We start from the raw sequence: 23,985 nt of genomic DNA on the forward strand, positions 1-23,985 counted from the left end.
GATTCCCTAGGCCAAATAGGGGTGACTGCATTATCGGCATTTTTGCCTTAGCAGAAAGCTGTAATGCAAATTAACCTTTTTATCTTTTTGGAGCAATCATACTTTGGTTCCTCTTGGGAGACAGCAAAGTAAAAACAAAACTAAGTTGTCTGCCTCTGTGCACGTAGCCCATTAAAGGACAGTGTCTCTTTGGCCCAGTGTTTCCAGAAATCGAAATCAATATATTTCACAACTCATTCAGCCTTTCACAACAATTTCACAATTGAGCCTTGTTTTTTTCACTCACTGCGTGGAGTTGAAGTGTTAAAACCTGTGCTTGCAGTGAGCAGGTATCTGCTGTGTCCTCTGCATAAGGAATACCTAAATATGTGCAAATGAGGCCCTCTAGCATTTTGCAGACATTTTTCTCCCATTAGTCCACTGCACACACATTTGAAAGAAATTAGCACTAATAAAGACATTATCAGTATTGACAAAGAAAACTGGGTCACAGGCAGATGTAGTTGACTTGGCCAAGATCACCGCGTAGGTCCAGAATCTCACTTAAAACCTCAGTTTCATTAGTATATTGCGTATTTTCACTTCTTTGTTTTGATAACCGTATTTTTTTTCCATGTCTACCTTTTGGGGAATAAGTCTTTACAAACAGAAAATGACTATGGTTTATCTTTTTCTTCCTTCTAAATATGAACCCCTCCTACAGCAAGAAGGAAAGTTTCTGTGTCGTGCTGAACCTCCTGTCCTCCCTGAACACCTGGTCTTATGTGACCACAGGCTGTATTTCAAGAAAAAGGAATTTCCCTCAGGCTTCTTACATTCTGCATTATAGCTCGATAAAATGAATCCTGTCTTCTGGTGAGCACTGTTTAAATCACAGGATTACACATATTGTTTTCTTCTCCAAGCTCTTCTCCACGTGTAGAATTTGAGTTCTGCGTTGGTCTCAGCATCTGGGGACTGCCACAGCCCCTTTTTGTCACTTGTCTTCTGGTAGGGGGAAGGTCACTGGGCCACTCTCTTAAGAGAGTAAGAATGTGAACAAGCAGATCCTGTGAAGGGAAGTGATGTTCATGTTTACCTGGCTGCCTTCTAGGCTCACAGTCTTGCTCATGGTGTGATGAAAAGTTTAGAAAAGCAGAGGCAGACCAAGCCGCCGGAATTCTGGCACATTTTTCTTAGCAATAAAGATTTCCAAAGGCTGTGTAGCTGTTTGTTTGGTTTGGCTTGGGTTATCTTTAACAGAGGCTACCCCTAAAGATCACTTCTTTAGCAATATGAACTTTCTAACTTTCCCTTGAAGCAGGGTTCTTTAACCTTTAGGAAGGTTGAAGTTCAGTCCTCTAGAACTTTTTGGAGGTGTTATTTGGGTCTATTTAAAAACAACTCAGCCATAAAAAGGAATGAGATCCAGTCATTTGCAACAACATGAATGGAACTGGAGAGCATTATGTTAAGTGAAATAAGCCAGGCGGAGAAAGACAAAAATTACATGTTCTCACTTATTTATGCGATATAAAACTCAAAACAGTTGAACTCATGGACACAGAGAGTAGAAGGACGGTTACCAGAGGCTGGGAAGGGTAGTAGGGGGCAAAGGGGGCTCGGGGAGGTGGGGGAGGGGGTTAATGGGTACGAATAAGACCTACTATTTGATAGCACAACAGGGTGACTATAGCCAACAATAACCTAATTGTACATTTTAAAATAAAGAGAGTAACTGGATTGTGTGTAACTCAAAAGATAAATGCTTGAGGGGATGGATACCCCCATCTTCCACGATGTGCTTATTTCACATTGCAGGCCTGCATCAAAACATCTCATGTACTCCATAAATATATACACCTATGTAGTCACAAAAATTACAAATAGAATAAAATACTTCAACTCTTAAGTTAACTAAAAAGAACCTTAACATAGGGTTTGTTCAGGACATTGAGATTTGTGAACAAGTCTATGAACTGGAGAATTTAAAAATGTACTAGGAGGCGTGGTGGCTCATGCCTGTAGTCCCAACTACTTGGGAGGACCGAGGTGGGAGGATCACTCGAGCCCAGGAGTTCAACAGCGCCACTGCACTCTAGCCTGAGCAGAGTGTGATCCCATGCTAAGGGGGGATTAAAAAAAAACAAGAATTCCTAGAGACCAGAGAAACGATTCATGGCAAATTATATTTTTCTATGTACATTAAAACATGCACTTTTGGGAGAAAAGATTATACGATACATACCATTCTACACCTTCATTTTTCACATAATACATCACAAAAATATGCACAAACGTAAATGACTGGGTACACAGCGACAGAAAAAGAACACAGAGAAGACACCGATTCACTTGACTACATGCAAATTCATGTCAATCTAGTGTATTTCACTATCTCTTCTATAGTAACAGGAGACAAAATATGATACAGATGCCCAAGCTCTCTACAGAAACACATCTGATAGACCACTCTGCCAGAGTGCTGGGGATGGCCACTTCTAAGTGTTCTCAAATTCTTTTGGAGATGGAGTAGGATATATAAACCAGCCAAAACAACAACAAACAAATAAATGAATTAAAGAAAAGGGATGCTTCTAGAAAAAGCCTGACATAAATGGGAATGGTGAAAAATCTGGCAGCCAGACTGTAGAAAGGTCACCATTCTTCTCTTTCTTTAAGGTCAAGATGTAGCCACAGCTTCCCTTGAGCCATGCACCAAATCGTAGCTTTCTTTGGAGAAAGTGGGAACTTCAATTCCCACGCGCCCTGAAGAACAGAGGGCTAAATCAAACAAAATTCTCAAATAGGTCAAATTACTTCCAAGCTGATGCTCAGGGGCCAAGTCTTTATCTCAGAGCCCAGTGAAAAGATTTCTGTATTATCAAGGCAAACAGGAACTCAAATGCTGAAGGACTGCCGTGAAAAATCATCCTAAATACTTCCCTTCAACCATTCCTCTCGACAGAGTGACACTTCAGAGAGTCGTTAAGGTAATGGCTGACAAATTCAAACTTAACTGGCAGGTTCACTACCACCTGAAAGGCAAAGATAATTCTGGCAACTTACCTCCATCATCCAAGGGCCGTTTTTGTACTCCATATCCATATACTGAGGGGTCCACTAGAGGTGTGGAATTATTCAAGTGAGGAATTGAATCAATTTTAGCAGCAATCTACAGAGAGAATCAGATTTAAACACTCAGTAACAAACCATGGCTCTATCTGAGGGAGAAAGACAAGTGTCCTCTTTAAACGGCTGTTATCCCATTTCTCCCCTGACCTAGATTAATGGAAGGCAGCACCACAAGAGCACAAATACTTTTCACTGTTAAGTGAGTTTTCTTTTGGTCTTAATAATAATGTGTCTTCAGAGTACTTTCAAAAATGTGTCTCTACAAACAAATTAGTATTCTTTTTTTTTTTTGAGATGGAGTTTCGCTCTTGTTGCCCAGGCTGGAGTGCAATGGCGCGATCTTGGCTCACCGCAACCTCTGCCTCCCGGGTTCAAGTGATTCTCCTGCCTCAGCCTCCCGAGTAGCTGGGATTACAGGCATGTGCCACCACGTCCGGCTAATTTTGTATTTTTAGTAGAGACGGAGTTTCTCTATGTTGGTCAGGCTGGTATTGAACTCCCAACCTCAGGTGATTCGCCCGCCTTGGTCTCTCGAAGTGCTGGGATTACATGCGTGAGCCACTGTGCCTGGCTGCAAATTAGCATTTTTAAGCCACCTCTTAATATATAGGCATGTCACATCTTAAGAAGAAAAAAAAAAGCAAGCCAACAATTGAAGAACTTTCTTCAAAAAGTTTAGGTTTTCTCACAGGGTTCGCTTATGCAACAAATTCCCCAAGAATATCTGAATGGCCTTGTGTGCTCAAATGTGACAAAGGGGTCTCACTCTGTCATCCAGGCTGGAGTGCAGTGATGTGATCATTGTTCACTGTACCCTCAATTTCCCAAGCTCAAGTGATCCTCCCGCCTCAGCCTCCCAAGTAGCTGAGACTAACAGGTATGCACCACCATGTCCAGCTAAATTTTTTAAAATTTATTTTTATTTTTTTTTGAGATGAAGCTTTGCTCTTGTCACCCAGGCTGGAGTGCAATGGCATGATCTCAGCTCACTGTAACCTCTGCCTCCTGGGTTCAAGCGATTCTCCTGCCTCAGCCTCCCGAGTAGCTGGGATTACAAGCGTGTACTACCACGCCCAGCTGATTTTTGTATTTTTAGTAGAGATGGGGTTTCACCACATTGGCCAGGCTGGTCTCAAACTCCCGACTTCAGGTGATCTGTCTGCCTCGGCCTCCCAAAGTGCTAGGATTACATGCGTGAGCCACAGCACCCAGCCTACTTTTTTAAATTTTAATAGAGATGAGGTCTCAATATGTTGCCCAGGCTGGTCTTGAACTCCTGAGCTCAAGCAATCCTCCTGCCTCAGTCTCGCAAAGTGCTGGAATTAGCACTTTGGCTAATCCCATGGCTCAAAGGTGTGAGTCACGGTGCCCAGCCTGACAATTCCTTAGGAATACACCCATCCTATAAACTTTAATCTCTATAAACTGATGTGTGATCTATAGAGATGTAACATAAGCTTGTCTTTACTGGAAGTGTTCAAACAATTTCAGAAGGATTCCTGCAGCAGAGAAACGGAGGTGATCTCTAAGAGCTATTTCAACTTTTAATATTTATTATCAGTGAAAGGACAGAACACAGCTGTTAAAAATTTCCCCCCAGAAACAAATGGTATGCAGAACTTCTTACTTATCTACTTTGTTCTCAGCAGGAAATTATATGTGATCTTCATAAGAAAGTAACTCATTTAACCAAAGGAATATTTACAGCAACTGCTCTTGATGTTAGTTCCTCAGTTAAAGTTAATAAACAGGGGTCTATAGGGGGCAGCTAGCACAGCTGTCCCCCAGAGCAAAGTCTTCAGTGGTAGCTCTGAGCTAGTCCAAATGTTCCCAGAAGTCTCAGACCTATTGGGACCAACAGAAATTACTTGAAACAAACAACCAACCAAAGACAATAATGATACTGAAAACCAAATGCAGGATTTAAACAGCAGACATCATCCCTTACATTTATGAGTTCTGTGATGTTGAGGCAAGTCTCCTTCCTCTCTGCATGACGCCCCAGGGTAATACCACATAGTTCATAGTTTTTGAAAAGATAATAAGATCCCTGAAGACAGAGGAATACTTGAGCACACCACAAATACTACGGTTGCAAAACAAGGCAATTCACCCAATAAATGTTAAGTACCTACTGTGTGATGGGCTTTTTGAGGCACTGGAGCTTTTGTGGTGAGGGAGAACCACCAGGCCTGGTACTTAAGAGTCAGCAGCTGGGGGAAGTTAAAGGTAAACCAGATAATCAATAAACTGATCATTTCGGCAAGTGATAAGCATTACCACAATAAGAGAAGATAATGTCACAGAGCATGCTTAGGAAGCTGCTTTAAACGGGGTGAACGGGAAGGCCACTGTGAGGAGCGACATCTGAGTCCTACGTGACGATGAGGAGCTGGCTACATAAAAATCTGAGAAAGTATGTTCTACACAGAGGAACTTGTACAAAGGCCCTGAGGCAGGAGCAAGCTTGGTAGGTATGAGCCCGGAAAAGAAGTCAATCTTGCCAGCGTGGAAGGAACTAGATATGTTTCAAAGGTGGTAGTTCATACTGGACCCTTTCAGGTCATGGTGAGGAGCTTGGACTTTATAGGAAGGCTGATGGGCAGCTAATATAAGTCTTAAGCAGCAGAGTAACATGCTGATTTATGCTTCTAAAAGATCCCCAGCCAAGAGCATGGTGGCTAGCATAGGTAACTCCAGCACTTTGGGAGGTCAAAGTGGGATGACTGCTTGAGGCCAGGAATTCTAGACCAGCCTGGGCAACACAGCGAAACCCCCATCTCTACAAAAAATAAAAAATTAGCTGTGCGTGGTGGTGCATTCCTGTCGTCCCAGCTACTCAGGAGGCTAAGGCAGGAGGACTGCTTGAGCCGAGGAGTTTAAGGTTACAGTGAGCTATGATTGAGCCACTGCACTCCAGCTGGAAGATGGAGCGAGACCCCATCTCTAGGAAACAACAAAAAACATCCCCTTGACTGTGAGGAGACAAGATAGGAAGACAGAAGGAAGGAAAAGATAGTCTAAGCCAGACTCAGCCTTAGGAGACATTACTGTAGTCTAGGCCAGGCCGTTGGCAATCTACGGCTGGTGAACCACCTACTTTTGTAATTAGAGTTTTGTTAGAACACAGCCACACTCATCTCAGAGTGAGAGACTGACTCAAAAACAAAACAAAACAAAAAGACAGGACCCCAAACACAAGCTCTATATGACCTTATACCAGCTCCCTTCAAATGACGCCTCTAGGCTTCCAGATCTTTTACCTTCCTTCTTTATTTTATTTTTGAGACGAAGTCTTGCTCTGTCACCCAGGCTGGAGTGCGGTGGCGTGGTCTCGGCTCACTGCAACCTCCGTCTCCTGAGTTCAAGCAATTCTCCTGCCTCAGTCTCTTGAGTAGCTGGGATTCCAGGCACGTGCCACCATGCCTGGCTCATTTTTATATTTTTAGTAGAGACGGAGTTTCACCATGTTGGGCAGGCTGGCCTCAAACTCCTGACCTCAGGTGATCCAACCACTTTGGCCTCCCAAAGTGCTGGGATTACAGGCATAAGTCACTGCGCCTGGCCCTTTTCTCTTCCTTCTAAAGTAGCTAAACTGTATTCCTGAGTCCTTGGCCTGCCTTCTAACGTTATGTAGTAGTTTCATGTCATATTTTCCTCCAAAGCTGCCATGATAAAAGTGTTACAACAGCTTCCTATTCTTAATTTAGATTAAATCAACAAGTGTTCTTCCAAAATGTGACTAAGCCTGTCAGGTTTCTTAATTCATGCTTACTTCATTATCTACAATTTGGGAAATTTCCACTATGAGAGAAGTAGTACAGAAAAACAGCTGAGATACAGCTCCGAAGTGAGGAAACTGCATTTGAACCCTGGTTAAACAAATGTTGGGTATAAAGTCAACATTACAATATATAAATCACATTTATACTATGGTGTAGACTATGTTACACTATACTGTAAAGAAGCAATATACTCGTCATTCTTCCACATACAACCTTGTTCCAAAAAATGATTTTAAATGCCTAATAAAATAGAATTAAAATGTAATGAGTGCTACTCTGCTAAAACCACTTTGAATACGCTATCTCATTTATTCCTCACCGTGATTCTCTAGCAGGTTCTCGGCTCACTGCAACCTCTGCCTCCCAGGTTCAAGAGATTCTCCTGCCTCAGCCTCCCGAGTAGCTGGGGTTACAGGCGTGCACCACCATGTCCGGATAACTTTTGTATTTTTAGTAGAGACGGGGTTTCACCATGTTGGACAAGCTGGTCTCGAACTCCTGACCTTGATGTCTGCCCAACTCGGCCTCCCAAGGTGCTGGGATCACAGGTGTGACCCACCGTGCCCGGCCTTATTTTTTCCATTTTAAGTCAACAAAAACTGGGGCTCAGACATGGAGTGACCTACCCAAAGTCACTCATCTCATAAGTGGCAGAAACAGACTGCTCTATTTTATTCCTTTCTTAATAAACTTGCTTTCAGTTTACCAAAAAAACAAAAAGGTGGCAGAAACGGTATTTAAACCCAGATCTTCCTGAGTCTGGAGTCCAAGTAAATAGTACATCGAAGGTTCAATGATATGGCAAAAACCATAAAGGAGGTACACAAATCATTGAAGTTAGAAAACATTAACTTTCTATTTTCAATTAATTATTCCCAGTGTACATTTTCAAGACTAAAATTCTCTGACCACTTGGCTGCTTCCTTCCCTCCACCTAATATTTTCTTAAACATATCTCAGTTCCCAAGGACTTAAATAAAGTCTAATGACTTCCAGTGCACAGAGCCCAAGCAATTCTTCACAACTGATCATTTTAAACAGTAGTTACTTAAGGGAAGTGAGGTACAGTCCTCAGTTCATAATGGTGTAGGCCAGGAGATAAAAGCCAGGATGGTCCACAAAACCAAGGCCACTCTTATCTGCAAGCGTGACCTTGAGCGGACTCTGCTACCAATTTTCTACCACACAAGTTATTTTCCCTTTTTATTAGGGGGAGGCAAATGGGTTATCTCACTACCCGTGCTATTTTAAGCTCAGTGATAAATGAAAAATAAATCAACGTCACAGACACTTAACCACCAGTAGTTAGAGGAAACTCATGGGAGGAGAGTACTGGACCAGGAATCAGTCAACAGTCCTGATTTTCCGGCCAGTTCTTCCCGTTTGTGACCTTGGGGAAGACCTTCACGAGCCTTTCTCCTTGGTGTCTTCACCTGTAAAATGCAGGGGCAGACTAAACCAGTGTTTTCCCAAGAAAGATGCACAAGGTTGAGGCCGGGCGCAGTGGCTCACGCCTGTAATCCCAGCACTTTAGGAGGCAGAGGCGGGCGGATCATGAGGTCAGAAGATCGAGAGCATCCTGGCTAACGGTGAAACCCCATCTCTACTAAAAATACAAAAAATAAGCCAGGCGTGGTGGTGCACGCCTGTAGTCCCAGCTACTCGGGAGGCTGAGGCAGGAGAATGGCGTGAACCCAGGAGGCAGAGCTTGCAGTGAGCCAAGATCACGCCACTGCACTCCAGCCCGGGCGACAGAGCGAGACTCCGTCTCAAAAAAAAAAGAAAAAGAAAAACACACAAGGTGATCTTGGGAGGTACACGGATGAATGTTTTTAAACTTCCATTGTTCTTACAATTACCTTCTATGCATGACAAAGTTTTCCACTTATGATATGATACTGACTTAGTTCCCTTTTAAAAAATATTTTAGGGGCACATGCTCTCAGGATCTCCTTGGGGGTATGTCACCGGCAAAAAAAAAAAAAAAAAAAATTAAAGAGGCCGGGCATGGTGGCTCATATCTGTAATCCCAGCACTTTGGAAGGCTGTGGTAGGAGGATCGTTTGAGCCCAAAGTTTGACACCAGCCTGGGCAACACAGTGAGGCTTTACCTCTACAAACACAAAAACAAATAAACGCCCAAAAACCTAGCTGAGTGTGGTGGCATGAGCCTGTAGTCTTAGCTTCTCGAGAGGCTGAGGCAGGAGGAGCCCTTGAGCCCAGGAGTTCAAAGTTACAGTGAGCTATGGTTGAACCACCACACTACAGCCTGTGCAGGAGCCACACCGTCTCTCAAAAAAACAAAACAAACAAACAAACAATATATATATGCATATATATTCAAAATAAATCTGGCTGGGTGCAGTGGCTCACACCTGTAATCCCAGCACTTTGGGATGCCAAGGCTGGTGGATCACTTGAACTTAGGAGTTCAAGACCAGCCTGGCCAACATGGCGAAACCCTGTCCCTACTAAAAATACAAAAATTAGCTGGGCGTAGTGGTACATGCCAATAATCCCAGCTACTCAGGAGGCTGAGGCAGGAGAATTGCTTGAACCTGGGAGGTGGAGGTTGCAATGAGCCGAGATTGAGCCACTGCACTCCAGCCTGGTGACATAGCAAGACTCTGTCTCAAAATAAACAAATAAATAAATAAATAATCTAAACTTAAGAATATTAAATAGTATACTGAAGGTTCAATGATATGGCAAAAATCATAAAGGTGGTACACAAATCACTAAAGATAGAAAACATGGCAATTAATTATTCCCAGTACACATTTTCAAGACTAAAATTCTCTGACAGGTTTCATAACCAAAGTAGATCACCTTACAAATCCAAATAAGAAGTTGCAAATAGCCCCACAACTTCATACTTATTAGAACTCTATACCAATCAGAAATAGGCAAAGCCACCTGAATGCCATCCACATATGTGTCCATGCTACTCAACACAGATCCTGTTGATTCGCATGGATACAGCAAGCAGAGGTGGAGACTCACACCGGCATCAAGGGCGTGGGAACCCAACTTGCTTCCCCAGACCCTGAGAGGCACAGCCACCCAGAGAGGCCCTGCCTGGGAGAAAGGGAGGTTGGACTGCAAGTCTCTACTCCCCACATGTGGGAAGAAACAGTATGCAGCCAGGCAAGTAGCCCCGTGGCTAAAAACAAGTTCCTAAGACAGGCTTGGAGTCATGGGCCCTAGGGGCAGGTCCCAGTCCTGCATCCCACTACCTAATGTTACAAAGAAGACAGTGCATCAAGCATACTGCCTACTAAGTGCCTGACAGTGTCCTCATTTAATTGTCACTATTCTCCTTACTGTGGGACTTGGAACCAGTTTGCCTGGAATTGTATTCACAGGGATAACAAGATAAATGTAAAGCACTAGAAACAATGCCGGGTGCACAGTAAGGAACCAGAAATGCTTGCTATTTTAACCTCTTATTGAAGAACAATAATGACACAGAAAAATACATGGATCATAAGTTTATAGCTCACTGAAGTTTCAGATATTAAAATACCTATGTAACTAGCACCTAGATCAAGAAACATCACCAGGACCCCAGAAGTCTGCCTCATGCTGCCTTCAGTCACTACCCACCCCACCACCCAGGGTAACTTCCTAATTTCTAATACTATTGTTTTTAAATGATTACTATCATCAACTATTTCTGCATTACAGATGAGAAAACTAAGGCTGAAACAAATAACTTGTCTAAAGCCAAGCTAGTAAGTGGCAGAACCAGAACTTGAACTCACACTGTCTGAACCTCAAGTCTCTGTCTTAATAATCACATCACAATGCCATTCTCCAGGAGTTTTGTCACCATGAAATGAAAGAACATATATAAGAATCCTTGCCTGGCACCCAGCACAACATGGGCTCGATGAATGAGAACTATTGTTGTCATCAGAGATGGAGCCCCGGCTGATCCTGCCCTACTTACTGGCAATAACTGAAATAAAGAATTCTATGACAATTGAATAAGATGCAGCTCTCCTTGGGAGGTTTTCCTGACAACCTCATCCCTCCTATGCTTAGGCAGAACTAAATACTCCCACATTTGTGTTTGCAAATCACCTTATAAACTACATCTAAAAAGCATACTCTCACTGAGTGACCTGTTGGTTATACTGTCTCCCCACTATCAGAGCTGAGGACTGGATCTGTCTCCAACATCTTGGTACCCTTAGGACAAAGAGTCCTTAATTAGGAGCCCCAGGGGTTAGTTTTAGAGAATTCATGATTTCCCAAAATTACATCCCAAATTATTTAAATATTTCTGGGGAGAGGTTCAAAGTTTCAAGAGTCTCAGAAAGGTCCATGTTCTGAAAAAGTTAAGGAACAACTTTCCTAATGCATAGCAAAATACTTGGCACATAGAAGGTGCTCCTTAAACACCTGCTAAATTTAAAGCGGATATGGAGAGGCCCATCTGTAGGCAGAATGCTAAGATGATCAGGTGAGGCTCTAAGCTGAAATACCGTTTCAGGTGGGTCGCTCCCACCAAAGGCCCTAAATGTGACACGCCCATTAGCTTTCCCCTTCCATTTCATCGAATTCCACCAACAACCCCCTCCAATGATCTGTTTAAAGACTGCTAAGCTGGGCACGGTGGCTCACAATTGTAATCTCAGCACTTTGGGAGGCCAAGGCGGGTGGATCACGAGGTCAGAAAATCCAGGCCATCATGGCCAACATGGTGAAACCCCATCTCTACAAAAATACAAAAATTAGCTAGGCGTGATGGTGCGTGCCTGTAGTCCCAGCTACTTGGGAGGCTGAGGCAAGAGAATCACTTGAACGCGGGAGGCGGAGGTTGCAGTGAGCCGTGATCATGCCACTGCCCTCCAGCCTGGTGACAGAGTGAGACTCCATCTCAAAAAAAAAAAAAAAAAAAAAGGCCAGGCATGGTGGCTCATGCCTGTAATCCCAGCACTTTGGGAGGCAGAGGCGGGTGGATCATGAGGTCAGGAGTTCGAGACCATTCTGGCTAGCACAGAGAAACCCCGTCTCTACTAAAAATACAAAAAATCAGCCAGGCGTAGTGGCGGGCGCCTGTAGTCCCAGCTACTCAGGAGGTTGAGGCAGGAGAATGGCATGAACTTGGGAGGCGGAGCTTGCAGTGAATCAAGATTGCGCCACTGCACTCCAGCTGGGCGACAGAGCAAGACTCTGTCTTAAAAAAAAAAAAAAAAAAAAAAAAGGCTGCTGCTTCAGCCACCCCATTGAGATGAAAAACTATCCAACTACCTCTGCTAAGGAATCAAGTCCTTCTTAAAATGCAGAGGGCATGGGTTCAAGAACTACTGCATATATTAACTATGTGTACCTCTGAGAAAACTGCTTTATCTCCCTCTGGCTCATTATTTTCAAATATAAAATGAGAATTAATAGCCCTTATTAGCTGGGCGTAGTGGCAGCTACTTGGGAGGCTGAGGCAGGAGGATCGCTTGAGCCCAAGAGGCAGAGGTTGCAGTGAGCCGAGACTGCGCCACTGCACTCCAGCCTGGGTGAGAGAGAGATCCTATCTCAATTTATAACTAAAAAGGGGAGAGAGAGAATTGATAGTCGTGGTCCTATCTTACCTGGTGGTTGTAAAGCCTGAATTCCGCACTAAGATAAAACCACTTACAAACTTGTCTTAGTTATCTTTGCACTGGCCCAGCATCCAGCAAGCGGCCTTGGACTCAGCAGATCTTCAATTAATGGTAAGTAATCTGAATCAAATCACTACTTCCAATCACGCTACTCAGTCTTACAAGTGATTTGTAACCATCTGGTATTAGAATAAAAATGTAGGCCGGGCGTGATGGTGCATGCCAGCTATGGAGGCTGAGGTGCGAGGATCCCTTGAGCCCAGGAGATCCAGGCTGCACTGAGCTGTGATCATGCCACTGCATTCCAGCCTGGACAACAGAGCAAGACCTTGTCTCAAAAAAACCCAAAACCAACGAACAAAATCTTTACAATAAAACTCCAAATGCAGAACATTTTCAATTGGGATGATTCTAAGATAAAGTACCAGAATAAAGACTACACAGCAAAGAAGGGGAGAGAAAGGAGTATGAATAGATAGCGGATATAACAGAAAGCACAAGAACCAAAATAACATGGTGAAATTTTTCCAGATCCAGTTAGATGGACACTCTGAATATCTAAAGGTTTGAAGAGACTGCTGAAATTATCTAGCTCCACATTTCCTGACGTTTGATGCACAGAATGTGATTTGGTTCCATGGAAAGAGGGCATGAAGTGATCTAACTTCAGGACATTTACAAAACACATCCTACACCCCTGTAGGAGTTAATGCACACAAGCATGTTAAAGGTTCTGACAAGTCTTAAAGAAGTCAATTCACCTTTATTTAATCCTGCATTCCCCAAACTTAACTGCCCATGATCTCTTTTCCACGGAAGATCTTTAAACAGCCTACAGATCAAATGCTAGGGAAGGCCAACCCAGTCCAAGGTCATGCATCGGCTTACAGGTGACTCAGACATCCTAACTCTCCATCCACAGCTCTTTCCATTAGAAATTTCAAATAAAAACCAGAGACGACTCACTCACAGTTTAGAAAAAGTAAAAAACTGTCAATTAGGCATCCCAAAGAACAGTATAAAACAATAGACAGATGGCGAGAATGAAGGCAACCCGGAGAGCGTGAATGCCTCACATCAAAAACGCAATAGCTACTCAGCTCCTCCTGATTATCGCTGTGCAAGCTGTGGGAGCAGTGTGGCCAGATCTTTTCTAGGGAAACTAGAAATCTTTTTTTTCTCTTTTGAGACAGAGTCTCACTCTGTCACCCAGGCTGGAGTACAATGATGCAATCTCCACTCACTGCAACCTGTCTCCCAGGTTCAAGCGATTATCGTGGCTCAGTCTCCCGAGTAGCTGGGATTACAGATGCACACCACCACGCCTGACTCATTTTTGCATTTTTAGTGGAGGCAGGGTTTCACCATGTTGGCCAGGTTGGTCTCATCCTAACCTCAAGTGATCTGCCTGCCTCGGCCTCCCAAAGTGCTGGGATTACAGGCATGAGCCACTATGCCTGGCCGAAACTTTTTTTTTTTGAGATGGAGTCTTGCTCTGTCGTCCAGGCTGGAGTGCAATAGCACCACCCCAGCTCACTGCAACCTCCACTCCCGGGTTCAAGCAATTCTACTCAGGAGGCTGAGGCGATGGGACTACAGGCACCTGCCAGCACGCCTGGCTAATTTTTTGTATTTTTAGTAGAGACAGGGGTTTCACCGTGTTAGCCAGGATGGTCTCGATCTCCTGACCTCGTGATCCGCCCGCCTTGGCCTCCCAAAGTGCTGGGATTACAGGCAGTGAGCCACCATGCCTAGCCCGAAATCTCATTTTAAAAAAAATACAAAATCACTCTAGTTTCTTTTGTTTTTTGAGACAAAGTTTTGCTCTTTTCGCTCAGGCTTCAGTGCAATGACACGATCTGGGCTCACTGCAACCTCGCCCAGGGAACCTCTCCCAGGCTGGAGTGCAGTGGCACCACCCCGGCTCGCTGCAACCTCCACCTCCCGGGTTCAAGCAATTCTCCTGCCTTGGCCTCCTGAGTAGCCGGGATTACAGGCATGTGCCACCATGCCCAGCTAATTTTTTTGTTTTTAGCAGAGACGGGGATTCTCCATGTTGGTCAGGCTGGTCTTGAACTCCTGACCTCAGGTGATCCGCCCGCCGTGGCCTCCCAAAGTGCTGGGATTACAGGCGTGAGCCACCATGCCCAGCCAAAAATCACTCTAGTTTCTAAGTGTTGGTGCTCTGTGGGTCAAACAAAGCATGCCTGCAGGCCCACTGTAAGTCTTCTATAGCTCACAGGTCACAAGTTTGAGAACTGTGGTCTAAGTAAATTTCTATCTATGAAATAACTGGTACTTCAGAAGAAACCAAAGTTTGATAATACACGTGGGCTATCAGATTTTAAAATAAAGACAGTCAGGCATGGGGGTAAGGTGGCTCACACCCATCCCAGCACTTTGAAAGGCTAAGGTGGAAGGATTGCTTGAGGCCAGGAGTTCCGGACCAGCCTGGGCAACATAGTGAGACCCTTGCCCTATCTCAAAATAATTATATGATAAATTATCATATTATAAATGTTCTCACCTGAAAATGAGAAAAGCCTTAGAGACATACAGTGGAATACATAGTTCACTATCTACTTTCCAATACCCAATATGAAGTTCAGTACTTCCGTTAACATGTGGTGGTGCATACACACTCAGTGACGTCACCAAAACCCTTTAAGGAAGACTCACTCTGCCAGGTACCCCACTGGGTCCCAACAAGGTAAAGCTACAGGAGCAGCCCATGGATTTCCTGCAGACACTAGTTTCCTTCAAGTGTTTATGAAAGCTAAAATGAGTGTACAGGTAGGGGTTAGTCCCTTGAGAAATGATGACCTGAGCTATTCAATCACTGGACATCTACAAGACAGTCTCAGTGGAGTACCACTCAGATCTCTTGAGTGCTCAGTACACTCAACTGAACCGGGAGTCAAAACCATGTTAAATGAGCCTCGCAGGGTGAACCCACTGGCCAATGAATGGAGGCTTTTTCTTTTAATGGTAGATGCACAGTGTTCTCTTAAAAGGAAACTCAGTGCTTGTTCTAAAAAGCCAGAATCTTAAAGCAACTAAAGCTCTAAATCAGCCCAAGGTATGCGGCACACATCCCAAATTATCTACTGCTCAGGCTTCAAGTGTGAAACAGCAGCACTGGGAGAGATTTTCAGGAGGACTGTGGAACTTCTGAGGCCCCCACACCAATCAACATTTCCCCAAAAAAGGTGCCAGTGAAGAAGAGATTTGGGCCTAAAAATCTGTCACAAGGTTACTTTCTACTAATTCTACAATGGCTTGGTCACACTCATTTGAGTGTAGTGCCACCATGATGCTGAACTTCATGAAGCACCATTTAGAGTGCATTCTGTATCAACATTATGTGCTGTAGTTACACAATCCAGAGGCATTGAGTGAGTCTATCTAGATCAAAACAGATCTAATGCTTTTTTAAAAGCATTAAAAAGCATTAGTAGTTTCTCAGGAGAACAATTTCTATGTAGGTGATGACTGGCAGACATCTGGCTGGTCCAGCTTGTGGAAGGCTGCTGTCAACCTATAACGCACTGTGGCATCACACTATCCTAACAAGGGATTGCTTGTGCATGATTACAGGTGCTACTAAATTATCAGCAGTAGACTTTCTAGGAACATTCAAAAATATTTTTAGGAAAACTGAACAACGTAAACCAGACTTGGATCTACTTATCCAGAGGTCCCCTTATAACCTAGACAGACAGGATAAAGACGGCCGTGGAACAGGATAAATTACTCAGAATTTTGTCTTATCTGAACTAGTTGAAGAAACACTACTTTTGCTAACCAGCCTAATGACTTGGGAAAAGTAGAAAAGATGTTTTTTAATATCCAGCAGTTTGTTAGATCTTCATCCATGGAACTGAATGAGATCACATTTCTTTCTTTCTTTCTTTCTTTTGAGACAGTGTCTCACTCTGTCACTCAGGCTGGAATGCAGCAGAGCAATCACAGTTCACTTGATCTCCATGCTCAAGCTATTCTCTTGCCCCAGCTTCCCAAATAGCTGAGACTGCAGGGGTGGCCGCCACATGCAGCTAATTTTTTTAATTTTTAGTAGAGACAAGGTCTCACTATGTTGCCCAGGCTGGTATCAAACCCCTGAGCTCAAGTAGTCCTCTTACTTCGGCCTCCCAAAGTGCTGAGATTACAAGCTTGAGCCACTGTGACTTGCCCAGATCACATTTCTACTACCCTATAGAATGGATGTAAATTACCTGCTTGTGCCAAACATTAACTCACTAGACTTCACACTGCTGGGGATAATTTTTACATTTTATTTGACATCTTCAGAGACTTCTTTTCAATATAAGAATGCCACGCTCAGAGGAAACCAACAACTGATGCACTTTGCTGCAGAGTCCACGGAGGCTTCAAGATGTCAGAGGAAAAGTCTAGTTGATAAGGTGTTGAACTTCACACACCAGACTTAATAGAAACTGCAGGTTCAAATCCCAGCAGGGTCAACTGAGATTCTATTAAGATCTGCTAGAAAAACTGAGCATGAGACACTTGACTGTCTTTGACAAATTTAAGAGGGCCTTACAGACTGTCTCTGGGGTTTATGAGGAGACATAAAAGGGGAAAAAGCTTTGCATTTAAATAAATATACTGTCTTTTAGTTCTGTTTAATGGTGAGAAAAATCACATCTCTGCAACATGCTGTGTATATAACAAAGAAACAGAAGTATCACCTTCCAGATGCCCAAATGAGATCCTTTGAGAAAGTTTACCATCAGCATATAGTATTACAGATTTCTAACATTCCATTCTTGCCCAATGCAAATCTATACACAATAAACCTAAAATTACCCACCAACCTGTTTTTTTCTTTAGTTTTTAAAGGCCATCAAATCCTTGGAGATAGTATGGACCTCCAGCTGTTAACATTCAGAAGGAACACACTTACAGCCCTGTCTCCATTGGGCTTATTACTGCTCCAGTCAATGGTGCATTTCAGAGCTGAGAACAAATCCAATGAAGTTTTCACTGCTAGTAGTGAACACCACTGCTTCAACAATCCACATTAGGTCAGCATTTAACAGAGGGTTTCCCTCTGGAGCAGGTTGTCCAAGAATATGAGTTCAACCACTGGCTCAAGAGAAGCGGAATGTCTTCTCAATGGTTCAAAATTCACTTTATGTTCAACTACAGGCCTTCTGCAAACTGAGGATCTGAGCCCTTTAAGGCAGTGACTATAATTCTTCCCGGACATAGAAGGCCAACAAGTTGACTGTCACACATCAGCACAGAGCGAAAGCCATTACATATTAGTAGCCAGTGAGAAACAAGGTTCAGGACCCTGTACTGTAGAGGAGAGCACCGTAACACACCAGCAAGCAGAGTGGTGGAAGGGGAGCTGGGTGGTATGTTCATCCATTATAGCCATGGGTGGATCTGAAGTCTAAGTAAGATGGATACTCACTACTGTACTGGTTGGCACCTAGGCAGTAAAGTAACAATTCATCAGATAAAATTTTAGGTGGAACCACAGGTTTGGAAAGTTCTGGGATCCAATATAATGTCTATAGGAGCATCAATATATAACATGAAAAGTCAGTATCAGGGAAACAGGTAGGGTTCCCTCCCCTGGAATACTGGAAAGAGATGTAAAGACCATATCTTCAAGCGCCCGAGTGAAGACCTTCTTCTAATACAATGACTCCTGTGGCTTTCTGTTAGGAATCAAGCAGTAATCAGTTATAGCCCAAATTTTAATGTATCAGTGCGCTTACAATTACGTAAGAAGAGAGGAGAACATAAGACACCTAACAGCGAAAGTTTTTAAGTGTTAGGGCTAACTTGTAAGTAAGTTTGAGATACAATTTAAGAACACGTTCTGTTCTAACGAGTATTTTTGGCAGGTCCCATATTCACTCTCTAGGGAAGCCTGGAGCCTTTTAAAACCCAGTTAATTTAACTCTGACAAAATGCACGACATTGTCAGACAGTAAAGTTTCAATGTCGGAATGAGGCCATATCATTCTTCCAAGCAGAGGCAAGACTGCCATGAGAAATTTCTGCCTCTTAGGGACAACCCCCACACATGTAACACCTCCCTCTCTCCCCTCTCCAAAGAGCACCCTCACATACAAGATGCCCTCGAGTTCCTTCTACTCAACACAAAGTCTAAAGACGTTGTTCCCCAAGTTCTAACAAGCTACTGGGCGTGAGAGAGCTGCTTTACGTCTACACCCAGATCCTCCCCATGGGCTTCCCGGACCCCTCCCCTCGCGAGGTTCAGAACCCCGCGCTGGCTACACTGTGGGTCCACGCTGGCCGCTGGGGCACGATGGGGCCAGAAGCTCTAGGCAAACCCTTTCCCAGCGACTTCAAGCACCTGGGAGACCCGCCCGACAGGTCGGGCCTGGGCCTCGCAGTGGCGCCTTATCCCCCTGGCTCCTCCTGGCTGTAGGAACCCCACGGAACGGCCCGGCCTGGCTGAGACGTCGGTTCGGGCTGCCTCCCGCCCCCAGGCCCGAACTCCTCTTCCCCGCCCGCCAGGCCCCGCCTCGGGATCTCGTGTTCCTGCCAGCCAGCTGCGCCCCTACCTGTCGGACCCGGTGCAGGGCGTCCACGAAGCCCTCGGCCTTCATCCCCACAGGAGCGCTCTGCCCCTGCACCAGCTCCGCCATTACCACCCCCGCCGCCGTCGCCCCCGCAGCCAACGCCGCCGCTTGGCTCCCCGGTCCGGCCTCCCGCTCTGCTTGGGTACCCGTAGCCGGAAAAGGAAAGTCGCTCTACTTCCGGCGGAAGGGAAGCCGGGACTCTCGCCGCTCTCAGCTAGAGAAGCCGCGTCTGCGGGGGCGGGGTCAGGGGGCGGGGTCAGGGCACGTGACCTTCGACCGATCGGAAGTGGGGTCGAGACGGCAGCGCCGGGGTGGGTTCAGATCGCCAGGCAGCCGTCGGTCTCCAGGGTCCGGTCGCGACCCTTCCCTTCCCGGGCGAGATTTGGTCCAGGATCGTCGATGGCGTCTTGACAGGTCCCTGAGGCTTGGATGTGGTCCCGAGGTGTCCTCTGTCGGCCGTTTGGAATCTCAAAGGGACTGACGTGGCTCTCCCAAGACGACACCCTGAACGTGGTTCATCAAAAGCCTGGTCCTGGGCAGCCCCTCCCTGAAATGGCTATTAGTTGGAAAGTTGGGGGCTGAGCGCTTTGAAATAACATTGGGACAGCACCACAGAATGTTAGCGTCCCACGTTTGCGGGGAGTCCTGGGCCCCAGTTCTTACACTGCAGTTTGCATGAGGATGGGCCGCCGCCACTTCCGCCTGGGGCTGCCTGGTGACGCCCCTAGGAGGGATGCGCCCCCTGAAAAGCCAGCGTGGTGTCAACTCTGGGACTCTGGGGGTGCAGGAAATACCACAGGACCATCATTACTCCCATGCCTGCTGAGTCAAAACTGTATTGCAGGAGGCTTCTTGCAACGCCCATGTAACTTTAATGGAAGTGACTAGGTATAGCTGTTCTACAGCAAGGAAGGAATCTTAGTGCTAGAATTCAGTTGAGCCTTTGAGGTGGCTCTTCTTACAAGTGAGCAAACAAGTAACAAGGTTTGGGAGGCGCCCATTTCTGTATTAGCACGATTGCCTTCGTGTGTATTATTTCCCAAGCCCTATTATGACTAGGAATTGGACTTAATGAAGAACCATGTTGTCAGACATTGTATGTCCATCTTGAAGTTGTGAAGGAAGATGAGCACCAAGGAAAGGAAATAAATAAAATCCAATATGGGCCGGGTGCGGTACCTCACGCCTGTAATCTTAGCAGTTTGGGAGGCCAAGGCAGGCAGAATCTTGAGTCCAGAAGTTCAAGACCAGCCTGGGCAGCATAGTGAGACCCCGTCTCTACAAAACATATACTTAGCCGGGCATGGTGGCATACACCTGTAGTCCCAGCTCCTTGGGAGGCCAGAGGGGGAGGATCACCCAAGCCCCAGAGGTCAAGGCTGCAGTGAGCTATGATCCCGCCACTGCAGTACAGCCTGAGTGACAGAGCAAGACGCTTTCTTGGGGAAAAAAGTCCCACCCTAGGGTTTGGCACATGGTAGGTGCTTAGTAAACTTATTTTGTATTCAATAATGCCAAGTAGAATAATTCATAAATTATGGAAAAATAAAATAATTTGGCAAAATTGCAAGATTGAAGATCGCTTTCAGGAAAAATGTTTCAACCCCTGCTCAAAAGTACATAGCTTGCTGTGTTGTTGAAGTGCCAGCATGAGGAGGATCATGCCAACACATCCATTTATTGCCCATTCTGGGTGTGTTGAGCGTTTTAACTTTGCCATGCTTCTAAAAATCAAGGAATGGCAATGGTATCAACTTTCATGAACACAGTTGTTCACGTGAACCCAATATCAGTGATAACTTCTGTTTTGAATTTTTAAAATATATCTCTGAGGTTAGAATGTTGATTCATGCATATTCCAGCTGGCCTTCCCTATGAGTATAAATAGTGAAAACAAGGCTATTGGCCCAAATATAAGTTATATTCCAAGGTTTGGTCCAAAGACCAGAGAATCTGTAAGTAGGAAGATAGAGTTTTGTTTCCCCCTCTTTTACTGGTTGAGTAACTTTGAACAGGTCACTTATATTTGGGGGCATAGAAGATGCAGATGACCCTGTCATGTCCACTGTTAATTGTTCTACTAACACCCTAGACTTCATCATCTTGTTATAGCACTTATCACAGTTGCTTTTAAATCATCATGCACTTATATGTTTATTGTCTGCCTTTTCCCCTAGAATAAAGCCTCTGCGGACATAAGGTCTATGTTTGTCTTGTTAATTGCTCTCCCTAGCACCAATGCCTGACATTTGATTGGCTCTCAGTATTTGTGAAATGGATGAATGAGAATGATCTTGTCCAAAGAAGACAGGGAAAGATTCTTAGAGGTTAAAAAAGAAAAATTCGGCTGGGCGTGGTTTCTCACACCTGTAATCCCAGCACTTTGGGAGGCCGAGACGGGCAGATTACCTGATGTCAGGAGTTCGAGACCAGCCTGACCAACATGGTGAAACCCCATCTCTACTAAAAATACAAAAATTAGCAAGGCGTGGTGGTGGGCACCTGTAATCCCAGCTACTTGGGAGACTGAGACAGGAGAATCGCTTGAACCCGGGAGGCAGAAGTTGCAGTGAACCGAGAAATGTACCATTGCACTCCAGCCTAGGCAAGAAGAGCAAAACCTTGTCTCAAAAAAAAAAAAAAAAAAAAAAAACAGGCACAGTGGCTCACACCTGTAATCCCAGCACTTTGGGAGGCCCAGGCAGGTGGATTACCTGAGGTCAGGAGTTCAAGACCAACCTGGCCAACATAGTGAAACGCTGTCTCTACAAAAAAAATAAAAAATAAATTAGCCAGGCGTGGTGGCAGGTGCCTGTAATCCCAGCTACTTGGGAAGCTGAGGCGGGAGAGTCACTTGAACCTGGGAAGTGGAGGTTGCTGTGAGCCGAGATCATGCCACTGCAATCCAGCCTGGGCGACAGAGCAAGACTCAGTCTGAAAAAAAAAAAAAAAAGAAAAGAAAAATCCACATACTGTGGTTGTGAGTAATTTTGCAAACCATTCCTATTGATAACATTGCAATGCCTCTACATACTACCAACTAGAAGCCACGCTAAAATGAAATTGTATCAATAAGGAGAGTCTAGGTTATGCTACAGTAACAAGGTTTAAAACCTCAGTAGCTTACAACAATACAGGTTATTTCTCACTTGATACGTGAACATGGTGGTGCCTCCACTACATGTCCTATTTAGTCTTCAGCCAAGGCTGATAGCAGCCTCTGTCTAGAACATTAAACTTCATCAGGGCAGAGGAAGAAGCAAGTGACAAAGCACGAACTGGTTTTAAAAGCTTCTGCCTCAAGTGCTAGGCACTACTTTTGTTCATGTTTTATTGGTTGAAGAATGTGTGCCTGTTGTCAATAGGATGCAGAAGTACGAAGCATACATTGGCTTTTAAAGCTTTGCCTAGAAGTGAGTGGCATATGGCACTTCTGCTCACGTTTAATTGGTCAAAGCAAGCCGTGGCCGAGCACTGATCAAGTGACAGAGAAATATAGTCCATCTCCAGGGAGAAACAGCAAATATGTTTGAATAGTAACATGATTTTTCAAATAAATCAAGAGAAAAAAATAAGCATGGAGAATGTTGTACAGTAGATTTTAAAGGATATAACATGGGTGGTTTCCAGGATTCATTAACTACCCTAAAGACCCTCAGCATCCGGTCATTTGTAATTTGGGGAAGCTTTGCATTGCCATCCCAAGATCTGCGTTTGTATCTCTGAGGCAGAAATAGCATATAGCAATAAATCGTGAGTGAGAGGATTCTCCATTTAGATATTTTAACAGGTCCCCAGACCAGACCTCTTCCAATGTCAAGGGTCCACTGGAATTTCAAGTGCAGACTAAACAGTATGTCAGCATGAAATCTGAAAATTTTAAAATAGAATTATGAAGACTCTCCAACACTGACTGAGGGATACAGGCGTGTCTTGGAGCAACAGGAGTGATCCAATTATCGGAATAGTGCTCTTTGTCTTAGTATCAGAGAGTAAATTAGAATCTACCTTTAATAGGGAATGCATGTGTGTGTGTGTGTGTGTGTGTGTGTGTGTGTGTGTGTATGTAATTGTCACTTAGTGATGGGACTATGTTCTGAGAAATGCATCACTGTGTGAACATCTCAGAGCATACTTACACAAACCAAGATAGTATAGCCTACTACAACACCTAGGCTATATGGTGTAGGCTATTGCTCCTAGGTTACAAACCTGTACAGCATGGTACTATATGAACTACTGTAGGTGGTTGTAACATAATGGTAGGTATTTGTGGATCTAAACATATCTAAACATAGAAAGGATCCAGTAAAAATACAGTGTTATAATCTTTTTTTTTTTTTTTGACGGAATCTTGCTCTGTCTCCCAGGCTGGAGTGCAGTGGCATGATCTTGGCTCACTGCAACGTCCACCTCCCGGCTTCAAGCAATTGTCTCTGCCTCAGCCTCCCAGGTAGCTGGGATCACAGGTACCCACCACCACACCCAGCTAATTTTTGTATTTTTAGTATAGACGAGGTTTTGCCATGTTGGCCAGGCTAGTCTTGAATTCCTGACCTCAGATGATCCACGTGCCTCGGCCTCCCAAAGTGCTGGGATTATAGGCGTAAGCCAGCACGCTAGGCCCAGTGTTATAATCTCGTGGAACTACTGTCGAATATGCTGTCCATTGTTGACAGGAACGTGACTGTATATCTCCCTGATTCCACCTTTGGCCTCGTACCACCCTGCTGGTACCATAGAGTAGTGCTACACCCTCAAGTAAGTTCTAAGAAACTTAGTAAATTTGGCTAGTAAATTTTTTGGGACCACACTTGTCCAAAACAATCTATTCGGCCTTCACACTTTAAAAAAAATATTATTTTTTAATAGAGACAGGGCCTTACTATGTTG

The 23,985-nt window shown here is 44.5% G+C and overlaps 1 protein-coding gene across 6 annotated transcripts in view; it reads right to left on the reverse strand.

Moving 5' to 3' along the window:
* FUBP3 (far upstream element binding protein 3) overlaps positions 1 to 19,263 on the reverse strand; it is a 58,949-nt gene extending 39,686 nt beyond the window's left edge. For 2 of the 6 annotated variants that reach the window (XM_030919791.1, XM_030919792.1), the window contains exons 1-3: positions 19,075 to 19,234; positions 5,250 to 5,327; positions 3,049 to 3,154 (exon numbers count right to left, since the gene is read on the reverse strand). In XM_030919791.1, coding sequence (XP_030775651.1) covers positions 3,049 to 3,154; positions 5,250 to 5,327; positions 19,075 to 19,158 — 268 coding nt within the window. In that variant the 5' untranslated portion in view covers positions 19,159 to 19,234. Of the gene's footprint in view, positions 1 to 3,048; positions 3,155 to 5,249; positions 5,328 to 19,074 lie in introns of those variants that run through there. The other 4 variants (XM_010360948.2, XM_010360946.2, XM_030919790.1 and 1 more) reach the window with 3 other exon arrangements.
* Between the last annotated feature and the right edge of the window lie 4,722 nt (positions 19,264 to 23,985).

The sequence above is a fragment of the Rhinopithecus roxellana genome, chromosome 16 (assembly GCF_007565055.1).
Source record: "Rhinopithecus roxellana isolate Shanxi Qingling chromosome 16, ASM756505v1, whole genome shotgun sequence".
Classification (NCBI taxonomy): domain Eukaryota; kingdom Metazoa; phylum Chordata; class Mammalia; order Primates; family Cercopithecidae; genus Rhinopithecus; species Rhinopithecus roxellana.